This window comes from Homalodisca vitripennis, chromosome X (genome assembly GCF_021130785.1).
Source record: "Homalodisca vitripennis isolate AUS2020 chromosome X, UT_GWSS_2.1, whole genome shotgun sequence".
In the NCBI taxonomy this organism is placed as follows: Eukaryota; Metazoa; Arthropoda; class Insecta; order Hemiptera; family Cicadellidae; genus Homalodisca; species Homalodisca vitripennis.
This window is the reverse complement of record NC_060215.1, coordinates 94,077,577-94,097,261: the sequence shown is the minus strand read 5'-3', so window position 1 is coordinate 94,097,261 and position 19,685 is coordinate 94,077,577. Positions and strand designations below refer to the sequence as shown.

Below are 19,685 nucleotides of genomic sequence, written 5' to 3'. Positions count from 1 at the left end.
TTATTAGACCTCAAAGCTGAACAGTTCGGTGTACCTTCCTTTACCTCACAATACCGTATGGTCCTCACCTTTAGCTGTGTGTTGGGTCCCACTGCTGCAGGGGGAAAGCTGTGGTGCTGTGGAGGCCTTGAAAACCGTGATGCAAAAGCCTGCTCAGGTAGAGTCACACGATAGCACACATTGATAGGCTGAGTGCCCTTACTGCTGCTCAGCCACGCAGACAGCTGCGAGAAGTGCAGCTGCGATCGCACTGCTTGGAACAGCCCACGCACACTCATGTTGCAAGGCTCTCCACTAAAACATTAGAACCACAATTAAGAATATACATAAAGGAATCAATAGCAACAGCTTATAAATTATAAAGTTTTTCAAAATGGCTCGTTTGGAACCAAAATTGTTTAAAGTTATATTAAGAAATCACAAACTTTAAAAGCAAATTGGTATGTGACACCTGAGATAGTAGCATCTGAGATGTCTTTTTGAATAATTATGTTTGTGCTTAAATTCAGTCAATTGTTTGCATAAAATCACTAACAAAAAGAGTAACTGCTAGAGTTCAATGACGTTAAATGGATTTGCAAAAGCCAATTTTTCATAAAACAGTGTCTTAGATGATGAAGTTTCAATTTTTTTACTAGGAGAAGAAGATATGGAAACCTCAACATCTAAACCTAGAAGTTATTCTGGCTGGATATGTAAGAATGAAATAATGTAGCCACCTGATGCCAAGACTCCATGGTACAGCCAACTTTAGCAGGTATAGTGGGCACTATCTCAGTTGTGTCATTTAGGAAGAAGGGGAGGCTTTCTCCATTTCAGCCTGTACCTGTCAAAGTGGGCAAGGGAGAGTTCTCCTTTATATTTAAGGATATGAGAACCTTTAACACTAATAAAAACCCACCCACTCCTCAAAAATTATCATCAGCAATACACTAGAATTATCGATGAAATCATCCCTTTATCTGAGTATCTTAAAATTTGCACCCACCCCTGGATTGGAGTGGGTGGCCTAGATGTAAGTGGTATAGGTCTCTGTTGTACCCAATATTGATTCTACTGTTAGTTATAAACCAGTCAGAAATGAACCCTCGTGATATATATCAACTTGATTAGTAAAGTGGGTGATGAAAGTCATGAAGCATGAGTGTAACCATTGATTTAGGATAATCGTCAGAGGTAAGAAGCCTCCGGCTGTGTGCCTGTATTGAAACTTCTCTAGCCTGTCTTTCTTTAGGATTATTCTTCTTTGGTTCAGACTACAAGTCCCAGACTCACTTTAATCTTAATTGATTCACATCTCAGCCTAGACATGAGAAATCTATTCATCTTCTACCTAATCCAACACCACATCCTAGTTCAAAGGTTGACTGACATTAATATTAACGTGAACAATATTAAAACTGTATCCATTGCCCAACTCCAAAACTATACATGAGATCTGTACATCAAAGCAACTTCAACTCAGTACCACCAAGAAACCCTAAGGAGCTATAACAAAATTGTAAAAATTTTCTGTTATATTAACTGCTTGAGCAATAGCTCAAAATGGATTTGAAGATAGCCAATACAAAACAACACATGATTAAAACAAAGGAAGGCTCTACAAACTGTAAAAATACTACTAAACAAAAAAATCAATATAAAAATCATTAATTAAACACTTTATTTTTTATGGTTACCTATTACTTAACCTTGCCACTAAAGAAGGCTTATTATGAAGCGTTCTTTGAGGTAGAAATGTAAGTACGAACAGTAGTAATTGGACAATTCAGCAAACTTTTATTTATTATTTGCCAGCTGTGCCACTGATTCTTGTTACAGCTGACTGTTCTTAGTGCTAGTAATTGTTGACAGTAATAATTGTCTAAAACATTTGGGACATGGCCCAGTTTTCAAGATTATTGGATTTGCTACTCCATTAGAACAAAAGCAACATGATGAAATTCCACCTACAATCAGCGGAAATTATGAAAACCCAAATGTGAAATCCACTCTTGCCTACAATAAATATAAAGGTTGACCCCAAGAGTGTACGGCATTAGGATAGTTAGCTTGAGTTTTATGAATATGTTCAATTAATATTTTTAACAGACCACGTCTTGTTCTTTATTTTAATCTGAATGTAAGTATTTCTGTTATCTATGGCCAAGCAAAATAAGATGAAAAATTAATTGTAAATTCAAGGACTCACAAATTGTTCGACATTCTTCACTTTTACTCACACTTAAGAAAGTTGACTGTTTAGTTGAACTATTAGTTTGGTTAGTATTAGAGCACACTCACTCCGCTCAGAGATCTTTGCAATATTTGTTTGAAGGTATTAGTAAATTTGCTTATCACTATTGCACTCACTGCATATTCTATGCAATTAGATTTTTTTTGCCTGTAATAGACTTGTCCTTTCAAATAGGGTTTTTTGTCGATGGCAGGTTATTTGCGTACATCTCACTATTAAATTTATTCAAATAATACGTGTACAAGATGTATATGTTCATATATGATTGCAGTAACCACTGCTTAATGTTTTTCTCTTATCAACCCCATTCAGCGCTAAAATGGCATATAATTTGTCTTTCTCAACAACTGGTGACATTAGTAAGTTCTCAGTTTGATATGTTGTTTTGCTGAGAGTTCTGTATAAAGTGTGTTTAAGGTACAACATGTATGATTTCTAACCTGTATAGAACTTTAAGTAATTTGTCTAGTGCAGTAATCCATGTAATTTTCATATATATATATATATATATATATATATATAAAACAAAAAATTAAAAACAACAAAATTGTAAAACATTTGTACTCTCCTAAAAACTATTTATATTTGGCACTCCATGTCTGATCATAATTTCATGGTGTGCGCTTTAAAAAAAGTTTTATTGAAAAAAAATTATATTTTTGACACTTAACTGAGATAAAAATTATGTTTGAATGATAAACATAAAAGTAATATGTATATATGGTGAATGAAAAATATATGATAGATAATCTTTGGACATAAAAAAAGTTAAAAAAAGAACACTAATTTGGCAGAAGAAGTTATCTTCAATACCTTATGCAAACATTGGAAACTCATACTACTGTATAAAAAATATCAAAACTGAGACCTCTGAGTTAATTTTATTTAAATTAGAACTGATAACTAACCATACTCGAAATTGTAAATGTATTACACACTGTACTAAAAAGATTCACCAAAAAACAAAAAGTTTGGTCTGTTTATTATAAAAAATTGATTCCAGTTTACCTCATATGTACGACAGAAACGGTCCATTGTTCCAGGAGGAGATCAGAAGATGAAGGGATGTTGGCAATCTCAGGGCTCTGGGCACGTTCAGATCCACAGTGACACATGGGACAGAGGAGCACTTCCACACACATGGGCACTGCATTGTTACATAACAGCGACATGTGCTTGCGCAGCCGCTCCGCACGCATGCACTGCAACAAACACGTGACATTAATAGTGTTTCACAATAGGAAAATTTAACCTAAAGAATACAAGAATATAGCTGGTAGTATTTAAGTTATGTAGATGTACATATATTACTCAGTCCAAAAATAAACACAGTGTATAGATTTGAATTTTTTCACAGCACAACAGATAGCAGCACACAGTTTTACTAACTATCTAAACAGTGATATTGATGAGTTAGTGTTCCAAGTTATATTGTTGTGCCTAAGTATTTTAACTGAACTCCTAGTGACAATATAAATTACAGGTGTTATCATGATAGACGTGAGTGAATTTATTTGCTAAATATTAAGGCATTAAGCATTTTTTGTTTTGAAATCGACAGCAACAGGGCAATAAATTAAACTCAATGTTAAAGAGATGATGTCAATGGTATTTAAAGAGAGAGGCAGTCTCTCAAATACAACTGATAATCTCAAAAATACTAAAAAGTAAAATAAATAAAGCTTTAATAAATATACAAATGTCAACTCTAAATGTGTATAAACATTGTGAGTATAAAACTGTTCCCAAAATTACATTTATAACAGCATGAGCAGCGGATAACACACTTTCAAAAATGGGACCCACTGAAAGTCCTGGACTTGCCATGACTGATGACTTCCAGGTAGTAGCGTACATCGAAAATTATTTCAAAAGAGGCTGACACACTGTGCAGTTTAGGAGGTATAAAGTACCATCCAAAAACATGGGCTTGGTAATCTTCCCCCATGTAATTGTTGAGGTAAGACCTCAAGAATGTGTTCTAGCTTTAACTTTAATGTCTTTCAAAACTTTGAGGAGGGGGGGGGAGGTTCTTGAGCCCCTACGCCCATGATTGCAGGCCAGATCCTAAGATAGCATGAGGTTACATATGGGAGCATTCATGTACAAAATGACTACCTCAAAGTAGATAACTTCCAGGTCAGATCCTGAGGTAGCAAGAGGCTAGATATGGGAGCATTTATGTAGGATATGACCATTTTAAAGTAGATTACTTTAAATATTTGCAAATAAAGTACTGTTTTATAAAAAAAAATTGACTCAGAATTCTGAGTCTGTTCAAATCTACCCTGGAATGAAGATATTATAATGATGACAATGGAAATATATAATTAAATATTTTAATAGATTGTTGGTTTTAGTTTTCTGTTATTACAAGACCAGGAGTCATTCAGTTTGAAGCATGAAAATGAGTGTTCAAAAAATGATAGTTTTAGTGCAAATTCTAGGTGAAAATGTCACACAAAGCCTCAAATTTGAACAACATATGCCAACACATCTGTTATTGTTGTTCTTACACAATATTGATGTAGGCACCAAAAAAGCACCAGAGAAATTATGAGTTACAAAAATATTATTTTTTGAAAGTATTATAATTCCGCAACTTCTAATAATAATCTTATTCAAGTATAAATCTTTCAAGTTTTTTTAGTAATGCAATACCCTATTGTGGGTTTAACAGTAATCTTTATATGATTCTTATCGTGATAAGAATCTTGATGCAAAACAAACTAATAAACTGTAAACATGATCATGTTGGGAAAGCATGAAAAATGAATCTGCATCTAGTATCTAGAAAGATCATGTGCAGAACATTTGCCAGATGAAATATGCTATCAGCTTGAGAATTTGATTGATAAAAGGCATAATATCAGTAAAGATTACAAAAGCATCATGAATAGTAAGAAAATACAGTATCTATTTATGATGTGTATGAATGCTAACAGTAGTTTGACAATATGTTAAGTAAGATATTCAAATTAGGAGTTGGCCGAGTGGTAGTCAGCCGGAAGAAGTACTGAAGGATACCAGAGAACATTGCTGTTATCAGCCTTGAGGGCTGTTGGTAACAGGGCCCATGTGTCAAGGAAACACCTGGCATCCTGATGGCAGCAATCTCTTGATAAATTACAGCTGTTAAAAAGAAATGACAGCTTCTACTGATAGTTTGCCAAAATAAATGTTACACCTCAAAGCAATAAGAAAATTAACATTGCTATGTCATTGTATAGTTATCAGAACATGATTGAATTAAATATTGATATGGGAAGAAAACTCGTAAATGATTGAGCTGAATTATAAAACCAATTAGCTGCTACTATACAACATTATTGAGAATAGGCAATAAAGTCAACAAATCCTATAATCTTTTGATCTGTTGCAAGTAATTTCTATGAAACCTTTCCATAATACTGCTTCCAAGGACAGTTCTAAATCAACTGAATCTATTTTACATTTGTGCAACAATGATCTATTAAGAACTACAGTAAGTTTGCAATAATTGATTTTTATGAGGAGGTACATATATTTTTATAGAAAGATAGATATATTGCATGTAATAGGCCTCTGCATGTATATATTACAATCCTGAAAGTTGAATTACGAATAAACTACCAGTGGCTATTCATTTGACCAGAAGTGTATAATAACTGTATACATACTTTATTTTATAAATATAAAGTGTAACATTTCATCAGTTTCTGAAGTGTACAGTATGACTTTATCACATTTATGTATGGTATTTAAACATATTAATGCTTTTAAAAAGAAGTTGTTGTATTAAACACTTCCACAAACCAAAATCATTTGTTATGGTATCTTATCTGTGCTCTGACACCATTATTACTACACCCACTCATAATTGTCAAAGGAACAACCCTATTCTATAAGGCTTTTAAATTAAAGCAAATATAACATTTATTTATAATCCAATACAGTGATTAGTTAACTAGTGTCAATCTAGTTGGATTATCTATAGTTTTAACGAAGTGTTAAGTAAAATTACATATTTTCAAGACCACTTGAAAGATCTAAAAATCAATGGATGGTTGAACTGAAATGTAAGCCCAATCACTTAGTCTGCAACATAACATCATGGAGCAAGTCACCCCAGTATTACCCATCACCGAGGGAGGGACAGTCTCACCCATGACAAATCTAAGCTTTTATACTCAATTTTAAGACTTTATTTAAGTTATGTTATGAGTTATGTGATAATTGTTTTTGACATTTATTTTACACAATCTATAGGACAGCAAGGTATGAACAGAAACAGAATTGTATCTGTATTACTAATTATTTGAAACATTGACATAAAAAAATCTGTAGTCAACTCTGAAACTTAGAGAGTAAGATGAGTTGACTGTAGTAATTTCATCAAGACTACAAGATTTGGATTTAACAATGTGTTGGCTAAATATGCTGCAACAAGTAATCAATTAACACTGAAATTCATTAAGGTAATAAACAACAATAATACATTTCAATTGTAAAGTTTAGTTTTTAACTGTGATCAAAGCACTTACTTGCATAGTGATATGGTGAAAGTTACCTTTAATTTAATTATGTATGCCTTTTGGCTTACCATTATTTTTAATCAATAATATAACTTAGTTATCCAACAAAAGGTTGCTTAAACATGCCTTTGTTTCAATATTTATGTAAGAACACACCAATGTTATTGTTTTCTAGAAAATGTTTTTAATATTAAAGTTTTTAAACAAAAAAAACTGTCACTAATTGAACATTTGGGGTTTATTAAAGTTTAGTACATAAGTAAATCGATTCAATGCACAGTAATCAATTTCTTCCTTTTATTTCTTCTTGACTATAAAAATATGAAGTACAGCTTACTCATTAGATTGTGGTGTACATATAACACAGTTCACTTTACAAAATGCACATTATTACACGAGTCAAGGAATATTACAGGAAAGTAAAGAATAATGTACAGACATCTACCTCTGAACCGTGATAACTAACACATTGTGAATAAAGGCCTTTATAAACAAACTGCCTCCCACCTCTGCCAGAGAACAGAAGAGTTTACAATTAATGCCAAGGTATGAAATACTTTATATTTATTATCATACTGATACTACGCGCTAAGCTAGTACCTCTACAAGCCAAGTGGATAAACCACAACAATTAAATGATAGCAAAAGTACAAAATGTGCAGTGTGCACATAGGAACAGTTTCAAATGTTCAAGTACAGTATTTTCACACAAAACATGCAACTTTTTACATCAACATTAGATATTAAAAGATGTTTTTTTATGTAATCTGTGACTCTTTAATTATAGAGTATGTTATGTATCATTATAAAGGCATTAATTCTATAAGAACAAAATAGTAAAAAGAAGTTGAACGTTATAAATATCGTAGGATCAATATCTGTGTTTATCCTGGATACTAAATTAACCATTACATTTTGTACTTAGTATTTTACAAAGTTAGCTCGAAAAAGTAACATGCGATAGTTAGAAATAAACCAATACAATGGTGGAGTACCAAAGTTCCTGACAGAACAAAACAACGTATCAGGTTAGGTCAAAATGTTTCATCTTTATATGAAAGCAACCTATGCAACAAAGTAAATATATTACATATGTTGGTAACACTGAAAAAATGTCACATGATTACTGAAAAAATGTCATATGATTAACTTTAAAAAACAAACACTTTACTATTTGCTTATTCTGCAAGACCAATGTAAAAATGTTAATATTTTACTAATTAATTTGCTACATTTTAACCCCCAAAACAAGTGTTTTACCTTGGACCTTGAAAAATATTTATTTAAGAAAGGTCCCTTCGATAAAAATGTTAAAAGTCAATAAAGTTTTACTATTTTTTTCTGAAGGGCTAATTGGACGCTAGCAGTCTTCAACTGAACCTCATCTGTCCGATCAATTGGTAGTTGGTAGTTGGCGGCCAAAGGTCAAAAGAGAGCTCATGAAAACTTAGAGCCACCATTTATGATTGCATCATCCTTACTTCATTCTTGTATATGTTGGTTATCTAACTGAGATCTTTAATATAATACTCATATATGCTTGCATTGCAGATCTGCCATCAACCCCCGGTGAGCATTGTCCTCCAGAGTATCCTAGAACTGATGTGCCACATCAGTATCAATAGTCAACTACACAAAATCAACACTTTTTATTCTATAAACAATTTTCCTCTAAACATTCTTTTGGAACAAAAGCTCTCCAAGTTTGAACAAATCAATCATATATTTGAAACAGGGTAGAGAATTTGAGCTTTTAGTACTGTAGATTTCATTTTCCATGTTTCATCATAAAACTTACAACGCCAAATTTTAACAGTGGCAAGCAGTTTTTTGCTTCTCACAGGCTATGTTTAAAATATCTTAGTGATGGACAGAACTACATTACATATTTCATATAGATTTCTTTCTAGTTAATTAAACTTTCATGTAATGATAAATTAATATGGTTTCATCAAATTTTAGTATGATTTATTATGTGTAAATATACCCTATAAATTGTAAAGATCAGCCCATGAAAAAAATAGGAATTCCTATTTCAAAAATTAAATAAATACATATATATATATATATATATATATATATATATATATATATATATATATATGTATATGTCAGTGAAACACAAATTGAGAAATTACAATTAATAAAAATAGTAAAATGTGGTAAATAATTTTAAAAAGATATTTTTATTGAGGAGTACAAAAGCTACAAAAATATATAAATAATAAAGAAATATTTTGTTTTGAATAAATATTTTTTATACAAGACAGCAAAATATTATTTGAACCCGTAATTTTTAATTTATTTACGATCAAAAGAAATTTAAATGTTTTACAAGAAAACTAACATGCTATACAATATTGGCTATCCGCATAGTACCAACAATTGTGAGTTTCATCAAAAGGTTTACTATATTTTAATTATATAATGCATTGTAAACTAATCTGTATTAAATTATTTAGCATGTTTTCCCAAATGTGTTTGTGAATAATAATATGTATTTCAATATGAATATGTGTGTATAATATGACTTTTATGAAACACTTGTTCATATAAGTGAAAAATAGCCTTTGGCCACTTCTACGGATAAAGCAATAATTTTATGATAATTCACCCTTCAACAATTTATTTTTCAAACTAAATTTATAAAGTACTATGGCATTTAGATATATTACCACATTTTACATGATAAGTGCAAAACTTAGATTTTTTTTATTTATACTATTTTTGAAAAAACTTAAGTTTGAATATGGGAGCCTCCACACGTAAATTTTTCAGGGGAAATTTGTCATTGTAATTGACAGCCACAACACAAGAAACACAATAAAGGTGCACGCCATTTGTATAAATGAGAATGGCCACACAACAAACTGTGAATGTAACACAAATGCCACAAGTCATATTTTCTAACATAATTACCACGGCACAAACGCTCACATACAGCTGATCAAACTAGCCCATTCCTGTCAAGTTTTTATTTATATCCTATACACTATGACATTTTTGAAATAAGTTATATTTTAGTGTATTTAAAAATTCCTTACAATTTAAGACACTATAGAGTGTATAAAGTAAGTATTGAACCTTTTCATACTTTATATATTTAAATTTTCTTCTTTATTATGAACATTTGAATATAACACAAAACATATATAAACATACTAAATAAAAGTGCTAAAAGGGGTTAAATTTATAAAAGTACAATGACCATATGTATTTCTTTAACACAAAGTTTAAGGTCTGAACTGTACCATTATACAACTGGTAAAAGACCACATTAATTAATTTTTAACTGAGGACATACGCTAGATCATTTATATTGTAATTATTGTCAAGTGTGGACGAATTGTAATAATTTTTACAAGCCATTCAACCAAAGTTGGCTAATATGGTAGTACCTGTATCAACTATGGTTATAAACATTGTGAAGTGAGATTTACTGTTGTGATAAGTTGTATTAACTGACCAGGAAGTCTGCTGGGTCACACTGGTGGCCATTGGGGTGTGTGGTGGCCAGTGGGCAATGGGGACCCTCCTTGTACCCTCGGTCTGTACCTTCAGCCGGCAGCCGCCCCTCCACTATCAGGGTACCCAGCTGGACAAACACCTCCACACCATCCTCGATCCGGGAACAGTGCATTCTTCCCAGTCTGCTACAACAACAGTCACATTCTGAGCAAGGCACAAAGGATGGTTAAATTTGAACTTATTACTTGATAGTAAATAACATTAATACCAGTGACATTTGCTTTTCACCAGATTAACTTAATAACCAATATAGTCTACTGTCAGCAAATCAGCAAAGAACTGTTCACACCTTCCCTAATCAAGATCAATATCCAGCAGCACATTGAGATGGGACCAAAGGGGCAGATGCTCCCACATGGCATAAAATACAAAAAATTATAAGAAATAATATAAAAAACGCTAAATGTGAGAGAACCATAGTAATAAGGAAAAAAGTCTATTACATATTCACGTATGATTAATATGTCCTCCAAACAGTTATTTTTTTTTTTTTATATATTTTTGGTTTGCCATTTGTTGACTGAATGATGGCTGTCCATATGAGGTTAAAATTTTTCAAATCTTGTACGCAGATTTGTCCTGTGTGAACCGAAAACTTTGATGAAAATCGTGACATTGAACTAAGTTTATTTTAATGATGTTCAGTTTAGTAGATAGTAAGATTAATTTAAAAACAAAAATAAAAAGACTACTTTGTATAAAAACCACGGTTTAAAGTATGTGTCAAGAATAAGTTTTGAACTGTGACCTAGCTCTGTGAATTATTGATAACTAATACGTCAAACAAACGGCATCCCCTGGAATATTTACAGCATTTGGAACGCCTTCACGGCGTGTGCCGTGAAACACGCAACACAATATTGCTGTGCGGAATCGATCCTGAGTATTGAAGGCACGCAGAGAGATTCCGAGAATTGCTCATAACAAAGGCCTTGTGCATTAGTGATGTTTTCGTGTTGCGTCTTGTTCTCGTTGACAGAAAAACTGGAAAATGTATAGTTGACGTAGTATTGAAAGTTTATAACTGTCTGCGGATTAACCACGGTATAAAGAGTATCTTTTCTTCATCAGTGAAGAAGAAGGATAAACTAACCGTTAAGAGTAAAATTAGGCCCGGCACGTTTTATTTACATTCATTCAGCTGACTCCATGCCTGCTGTTGTAAATTTGGCACCAGTTCAAAACTCGATTCGCAGACGTGCTGTATTAAACTCTAACTGTTACTTCAGAAACCTGATGACCCACTCTCTCTGAAAATTGTAGCCAATATAACTTGAAAATCGTCGCTTTGCTTTAAAAAACAAAATATTTTCTTCACACAGTATATGAGGCACTTTAAAATCCTCTCTTTCAATAATCCTCTAAATATGTGTTAAAATACATTGTATTGAAAATAAACTCAAGAATAAATTTTAATTAAAAAACTTTACTAATATAAACTTTTTATTCGCATTTGGAAATTTATTTTGGAACATAAAGTGGAATACTAAAAATAAATTTGTGTTTTACGTTTAGCTTCTGGAGTAGGGCTCGAAACTATGAGTACTTGTTTAAGCTATCTATGCATATAATATTATTACCTATAACCCAGGACAGTATATAATTATTGTACATAATGCAACTGAAAACTCTATTCTGAACGCATACGCCTCACCTATACCATTTAAATTTAACTGTATAAAGACCATATGCTTACGGCATTTGGAAAAATGTGAATAGCAACACATGTCTATACCATTATTTTTCTTACACTCATTATGAAACATATTTAAAGGGCAGAAACTTACGCAAGGAGTATAGAGCCGAACTGAAACAACAGAGAAAAACATTAATAGTGTGGCTGCAGTGCAAAATCCGACAGGAGGTTGGCAAGACATTTCATCTGGGTGTCCAAAACAAACTGGCCCTGTCATTCTATACAGGAATAATGAACCTATGCTTCACCTGGACCCAACACTACCGCACCCGTTCCCACATCTGGAACTGTGTGCGTCCAACTCTCCGTGGCCAAATATTTCACCACTGTTATATGCCAACACCCCGCATTCCTGCTACTTTAGGAACTGTCCCGACAGCCATGTGCTTCGCGACTGGCCGCAATCTCGGTAATCCATTAAATATTTCATATACTCATTCGGGCGCTTAATTTACAACGTTTAGGCATGATGCTTCCAATCCCATAAATACTTCAGCGCAATCTCCTGACCGCTCCACTATCGCGAGAGGGATAATTTGTTCTTGGAAAATTACTCATCTGATAACATTTGGCCGATCTTATCGTCTTGGATGTCTTATTGAAAACTGTTAAATATTGGATTTGCCTGGTGATATGTGTTTGTTCTAGTCTCATTCCCTAATGATAAAGCTTCCTACACTATAGCACTGGATGTGGCAGTTTCAGTTACCGGCTTGGCAGAGTAAGCAATGGTATGATACGATTCACTGGAACCGTTTCATAAAGTGATGATGCTGGGACATCAGTGTTCATGAGGCACTGTGTTGTTGGGAGTGGGGCCATCTTAAATGGGAGATCACGTGTCATTAAACCCCGTTCAGAGGTCGTACACGCCCACCGGATTCTTTGGAGCCGACAATAGTAGAATAGAATGTAATCCAGCGTAAAATTTTAATAGAAGTATCGGAGTTAAACCAGCACGTGTTAAACCGACATCATTCTCGCTCTCCAATCAGTATTTCAAAGCGATAAGCATCAGAACATCACCATATATTGTGCATTTAACGTTTATTCTTTAGGAAAAATTCAAAGAAGATAATGACTGTAGAACGGCTGGACGATTCGAATCAACACATGGAACAATTACTTTCTCGTCGAAATAAAAAATATATCGGATTAACGTTATCATGCCCTTAAACATGTAAACGCGCTTTGTAAAATACTAGTAGAAACCTACGCTCCCTTGTAAAGAGCACATTCGGTAGACCTCCGTTGAGCTTTACAGTTGACCAAACATGGGCGTAAAGGATTTTAGCTAGCTCGAGCCCAGTACAAGGCTTCAGTCTCGAAGTGTCGGACTGGCAGGGCAGGTAAACTGTAAACCTCTTACTCAATACTACATAAGCGAGAGGCTCGCTTCCCCTCCACCGCAGACCATTGCACATGTAGGTCAACGGCCTTTGAAAGTAAATGGATCGATGTGAGCTGTGTAGCTGGGGGTTAACGCGGGCGGCCATGACAGCAAGATCGGACCAGGTGATCGGTGATCAGCTGTTTGCCAAGGCCCCGCGCACCGAGCCGCGCCGCGCCACCGCGCACACGCGCGACCGCACAGCTGACTCTCTGACAGCCGGCGCTGCCAACTGCGCTAGGCCGCCACACGGATTCCCTGACGCAACTTCTCTGGCCCGGAGACAAGAACGCCAAATTAAGACATGGGAGGAGAAAACGCGGGGGCTAAAATTAAAACTACTCTTTAAAAAGTGCCAACGGACTTTACGACTGACACAAGTTGTCCTGATACGATAAAGCATTTTGTAAACAATGTCTATGTGTAATGTGTATGCGATTGAGCTGTCTTTGTTTATTTAAGATTTGCGTTGCATTAACAAAAGATGCCCACCTTATTAAAATGTTAAAACTAATTCTTGAAAAACTCATTTTAAATAATACACAACCAAAGAGGCCTTTAACACGCAATTAATTTAATATTATGATGAATTACTCCATAATATAGCTCATTGACCTACAATTTATAAATGAACATCGTGTATATGGACAAGCTAGCAACACATTCCATAACAAGCACAAATTTTAAAGATTTCTGCCGTAGATTCAGGATAGATATTATCCTATCGCAAATTTCTAAGACTTTAAATTAACCTGCAATAGATTAAGCATAACGTGTCGAAAAACAGGATTACAACAGTTAACATATCTAGCAATAATGTCTTCAAATTTAAAACTAGAATATTTGGTATAAAATGGAAAGAGATAACTTGTGGTTAATAATGATAATTAGAGTCACCAAATCAAGGATGGTGGATGGGGTCACAAGAAAGAATATTATTGCCGAATATGTCAGAGTCACCACCCCAAGGACACGTCGACATTACATGTAACCTGCCAAACATTCAACAGTTAACAAACCTCATTATACCTATAAATGCAATATTGCACTGTTTATTTATTAATCTCAATTCGACTACCTTAAGGTTATGGTATGGTTTTCCTTCGATTGGCGGCAAACATTTTCGAAATGTCTGGACGAAAGTATTAACAGTTTTAAGTATTATTGGGAGTTCAGCCGAGTTCACGTAGATGAGTCCGTACCGCTTGGTTATTTAGGTTACGAATTGTAATTGTTAGTTTTAATACTCACGATACTCGGCATAGCCAGATGGAATACCTGGCGGCTGCCCGACACTGTACTGTCCAGAGCCCTGGTCGGACGAGAGGAGGGTGTCGCTACAGAAGAGGCCCCCGACAACCGCACTGCAGCCATGACGATGGCTGATGGGCTATTATGACTTGTACCAATCATAACCTAATCGCGAACTAATGGGACAAGTCTGTATGCGATCTCTCTTCTACCAATCGCTCGCCTCGTCGCACCTCCGGCAACTCGTCGGCTTAAAATGAAAACGTAAACTATTTTCAGATTAGATAATTAACTGCTTCTGTTTCGAAACACGAACTCGCCAGTTTACGGGCTTCCCAGTCTTGAAAACACGGACACATTTTCTAGCCGCACTTTAGTATTTTGAATTACCTCTAAAAGTCTAACTGGTTGTGGTGTTTTAATGGAAATAAACAGCAGGGTTTACTATTTCACAACATTATTTTTTTTACTTTTTGTATTGAAGACTCTCCTACTTCGTCAATGAAGAACAGAAAATTTCATACAATTTCATGGATCGTGCGACCTGCTCACAGGAATACATATGCCACGACCCAACCGAGGCGGTGTGATATAAGCGTACATGAGCTTGTCATGCGCGTGCAGTGTCGTCAGGAACCCGCCAGGACCTTCCAATAAGCGTGGAAGAAGAGAAGGAGAACTAGAAGGAAAGAGTCTTCATGTAACCTCCTCTCACTTTCTCCTCGGCCATTAGCCGAATGTTGACGAGATTTTGAGAAAGTCCAAACTCGGGTTGGCTCTCGGCTAGGAAACACGTTTTCCGACGTGACTTATAGACTTTGCAACACATCTAGGCTTTAGTAATAGTTGGTGCCCGAACGGGATGTCGTGTTTCCCAAGATATATTTCCACAATTCACAAAAAGTGTTATGTAATATTTAATTTTTAATTGCCACACAATTATATTACTATTGTTTATAATTTCTTATAATCGTACAACCATTACTATAAACATATCGGTGTTACTTTGTTCCAACGACTCTTCCTTTAAAAAATATGTTTGCATCAAATCACAACGCTGTCATTAAAACATATATGACATATTAAAACAAACGTTATAGATTTCAGCTGAAATATAATTTCTGGCTGGGACGGACCAAACTGTTCGGGGTTATCCTAGGTTAGCTTCATTACTAGAGCGACGGCACAAAGGAACGTTTTACAGTTTAACTTATTTTCATGGTATACAGAAAAGCAGGTTTACGGTACAATAAACATAAAGGATGGCTTTATTGTGATATGTTACCGTGATTTAAGTTTACGAACTGCAAACGTATAAATACAATGTTACAGAGTTTTCGATTTCCACGGAAGACGGCAAAACTAACATTTATATTTTTATTATACCATCTCAGTATAACTGCCAAATAAAGATTGACTAATGAATGTTTGAATTTCGTCATAGTTGAGTGTACAGTGGGGAATGTATACGGCCGGCATGAGGCAGTGTCACGTGGCGTTGGTACATTTTCTTCAGGTCAATTAGTGCCAACTGGTAGTTAGTGATATCTTCATATGGTTAATCTACAATGTAGAAGATGTGCAGTATTAATAGTTTACAGCAAATCATTTAATTCCTTGCTGGTGTTTAATTTCAGCATCCAAATTTGGAAGGGCTGATAAATTTAAATCTCCTGTTATGATGTGCATAGGATTTTTTTTAATCGTGTGTCGTGCTATTTTATGGATAAGAGTTCATTAAACATCTTTTTCATAAGGATGAAGAGAAGGTACACACTTAGACATTTGAATATAATTTTAACGCCTCTACATCAGGAGGCAGACTATAAGCAGCCTTATGACGTTTTTTTTTTTCCATTTTTAAAGACGAATCTTTATGTCCTTACCTCAAGCTACATAATATACAACTCTGGAGTTATACTATACTCAAATAAATGGGCCAATAAACATGTTCCAATAAATTCTAAACGTGACAACCCAACAACTCACCCACTGCACATCATCTATGACACCAATGTCATTCGTCAATATGTTCGGTTCTGGGACCTTTACTGACTTTCATCGACAAAGATTATAAAATCTAATAAATGTGTGATTTTAATATTTACTAAACTAATGTGTTTTTAAATAAAATCTCCAACAATAAACAATATTTATGTCTCGTCCGACACGACTCCACCCCCTATACGAGTACATACTTAAATTATACCAGGAGTAAAAATATCGTGCCAAAATTGTCGGCCACTTTGATAAATGTTGTTGTCTTGATTGAATAGTTTTTCATTTCTAATTGTAATATATGCTGAACCCATTTATACGAAAGTAATTTGAGTATAAATAATTACAGTATATTAATAAAACACACCAGTGTTTGTTTACAGAATGCGTGCGCCTTACGTTTCATTTGGGACATCTGTCTTTTAGTATGGGATCGGTATCGGCAATGGAGATCGCTTATCTATTTTATCGCCAGCTCGTAGGCGCGCTTCTTAAGAAGCCTCTTTCAATTCCAGAAATGTTAATATCTCACTCATGAAGATTGTTATGTATATTAACTTAACATTATTAACATTGCAAGTTAACCATAACAAAACATGTTAAAATTATTGAAATCGATCTATACTGTTTTTATTTACTTAAAATATAGCATTAAAATATTACATGTAATTGTTAAAATTTTTTTAGAACAATTACTTGTTTGACCAAAAACAATTTTTAATATCAATATTAAAAATTTCTTCTAATAAAAGTATACTTTTTACTACCAGCCTAGCTAGAATCGTCACCACAGTACGTGTGGCAAGCGAAAAGTAAGGGAGCATGTATTTTATATATATATATATATATATATATATATATATATATATATATATATATATATATAATTTATTTATTTATTCCTTCGAGGTCTTGATCAAACATTGTTTTTAAATGCCAATGCGAGAACGAACACAGATAAGATGTTGAAAGCAGAACTGAAAAGTTAGATACGTGACTCTCTGTATTGTAATTTCTGGCGTCCAACATGACGAAGCACAATAGTTTGTTTAGGGTCAGTGAGAAGACAGAGTAGTACAAAAATACTGTCTTGGGTCGAGTTTGGAGTTAGTTACATACAGTCCATTGTTCACTTAGGCCGGGTCGATCGCAGGAACTGTAACTCAGTTGGGGGTGTTTCAATATTAGTTCTGTTGCTCGCCGCGTCGACAGAGACCAGTACACAGACTTGGGGCGACACTATAATGCAAGTACTGTGGCTGGCCAGGAGCAAGTCTCACTGTCAAACTGGTTTATCGATACTGTACTATCTTACTGCACACTGTACAGTAGAAATATCCTCCTCCCCCCCTTTTCGAAGATTCACGTTTCTGCAAGTCCATATCTTACCATTCAGGATGTCCATACATACCCTACGAAACTTCATTATTTGATTTGCCAGGCCATAATAAGTAAGAAACGTCATATAAAGTTTAAGTCTATCTTATCTAGTCTGCCTGTCAGTTTGTGATTTTTAGAAAAAATCATCTCCAAATTTAATTCGAATGTATACAATTTAAACTTTGCACGATTGTCTACTTAAGGCCTGCTTCTAAAAAGGTTTCAGAAAAATATGAACTCAGGTTTCAAAATGGCGGTCATACAAAATCTTCAAACTGTAGTAACTAAAACACAGAATATTTTATACAAATGTCTAAGAATGTTGTGATCAGTTTTTTCTCTATGAAAAATAATAATGGAGCGGTAAAGTATTCACGGAGCGCCATCCTTGACCTAAAATACACCAATTAAGTTATTAGTGTTGTTTAACTGCTGATTAATAATGGGCTGATTGTTGCACTTACCTCCTAACATTGTTGTTATTTTGTGCAATCGTTATAAAATTTGTTTGGGTGCAGTACATGAAGTTTTGTGTAATTGTTGTTTAAATCTTATTTAGTTTCTTTATTTATTGTAACCAAATACCGCTTTTAAACAAGCGATTATTAGGCTAACACAATCTTATAATTATTTAAGTTATTTAATAAATTAATTAAATAACATTACTTAAGTTCAACTGTATTACTTTAAATTCTTAGTTGTTTTGACAGACCCGTCACAACACCTGGGACTAGACAAGCTTGGATGACTGGTGTGAACTTTGCACCATACACTGACAGTTTTTAAGCTGCGGAATAGGTACAGTACAAACAGAGCAAAGTCAGATTTAACTGTGAATTTTGGATTTTAACGTCTACGAATAACTTGACTGATATGTTCATTTAAAGAGCTGAGAATGATTTCTTTGAGAGTTTTACTAGTATTACATCATGAACTGCGGTTTTATGAAGGACGTTTATTAGAAATTGTTATTCATTTTTCATTGGAGAAAAAAAATCATTAGGCAATTAAGTGCATGTTTTTTTTTATATAATAACACTGATAGATATTTTTTATGAAATAACACTGTTTACACGATCAGAGAAAGTCCAAGGAATTAAATGATGGCTCGAATAATAATTATTGACCTCTTCCCCAGAGCAACGAACGCATTAACATAATGGAACACAGCAAAAGTTCAATTCCATTTTACACTCCTGTACTACCTATTGTTATATACATGGAATCTTCCCACCCGTCTCATTCTGTATGTACTGTATACGAGTATGTATCAAAGTATACATTCAGTCGAGTTAAAACCTCTGTACGGATTATTACTCTGTTTCACAACACTTCTTATCAGAATGATGAGCTGCATCCATTGCTGTTAACTGTTCTCTTGCAATAAACACACCATATTGTAGGAGCAGTATTTTTTTAAATAAAACCGTTAAAACATACGGTAAAAAATTGAAAGCTTACACAAGTACGTAATTTATATCATACCCTACATAAAGAGAATTACCAGAGCACAAAAATGGTTCACAAAGTGATGTCGTATTAATATATGACGTCATCTTCTGACATACTGGTGGACCATCGGGTGCAATCTATTGTATATAAATAGCTTCGTTAAATTGTTGTGTATTTCGAAAGTAAGTAGGTACAATTCAATTTAGAAACAACCCCCAATCCTCTAAATTAATCAATTTA

The 19,685-nt window shown here is 34.1% G+C and overlaps 1 protein-coding gene across 4 annotated transcripts in view; it reads right to left on the bottom strand.

Annotated features, from left to right (window-relative positions):
- LOC124369573 (protein FAM214A) overlaps positions 1 to 19,685 on the bottom strand; it is a 117,987-nt gene that overhangs the window by 39,899 nt on the left and 58,403 nt on the right. For 2 of the 4 annotated variants that reach the window (XM_046827604.1, XM_046827602.1), the window contains 3 exons: positions 10,217 to 10,400; positions 3,245 to 3,438; positions 69 to 294 (listed from right to left, as the gene is read on the bottom strand). In XM_046827604.1, coding sequence (XP_046683560.1) covers positions 69 to 294; positions 3,245 to 3,438; positions 10,217 to 10,390 — 594 coding nt within the window. In that variant the 5' untranslated portion in view covers positions 10,391 to 10,400. Of the gene's footprint in view, positions 1 to 68; positions 295 to 3,244; positions 3,439 to 10,216; positions 10,404 to 14,615; positions 14,637 to 19,685 lie in introns of those variants that run through there. The other 2 variants (XM_046827605.1, XM_046827603.1) reach the window with 2 other exon arrangements.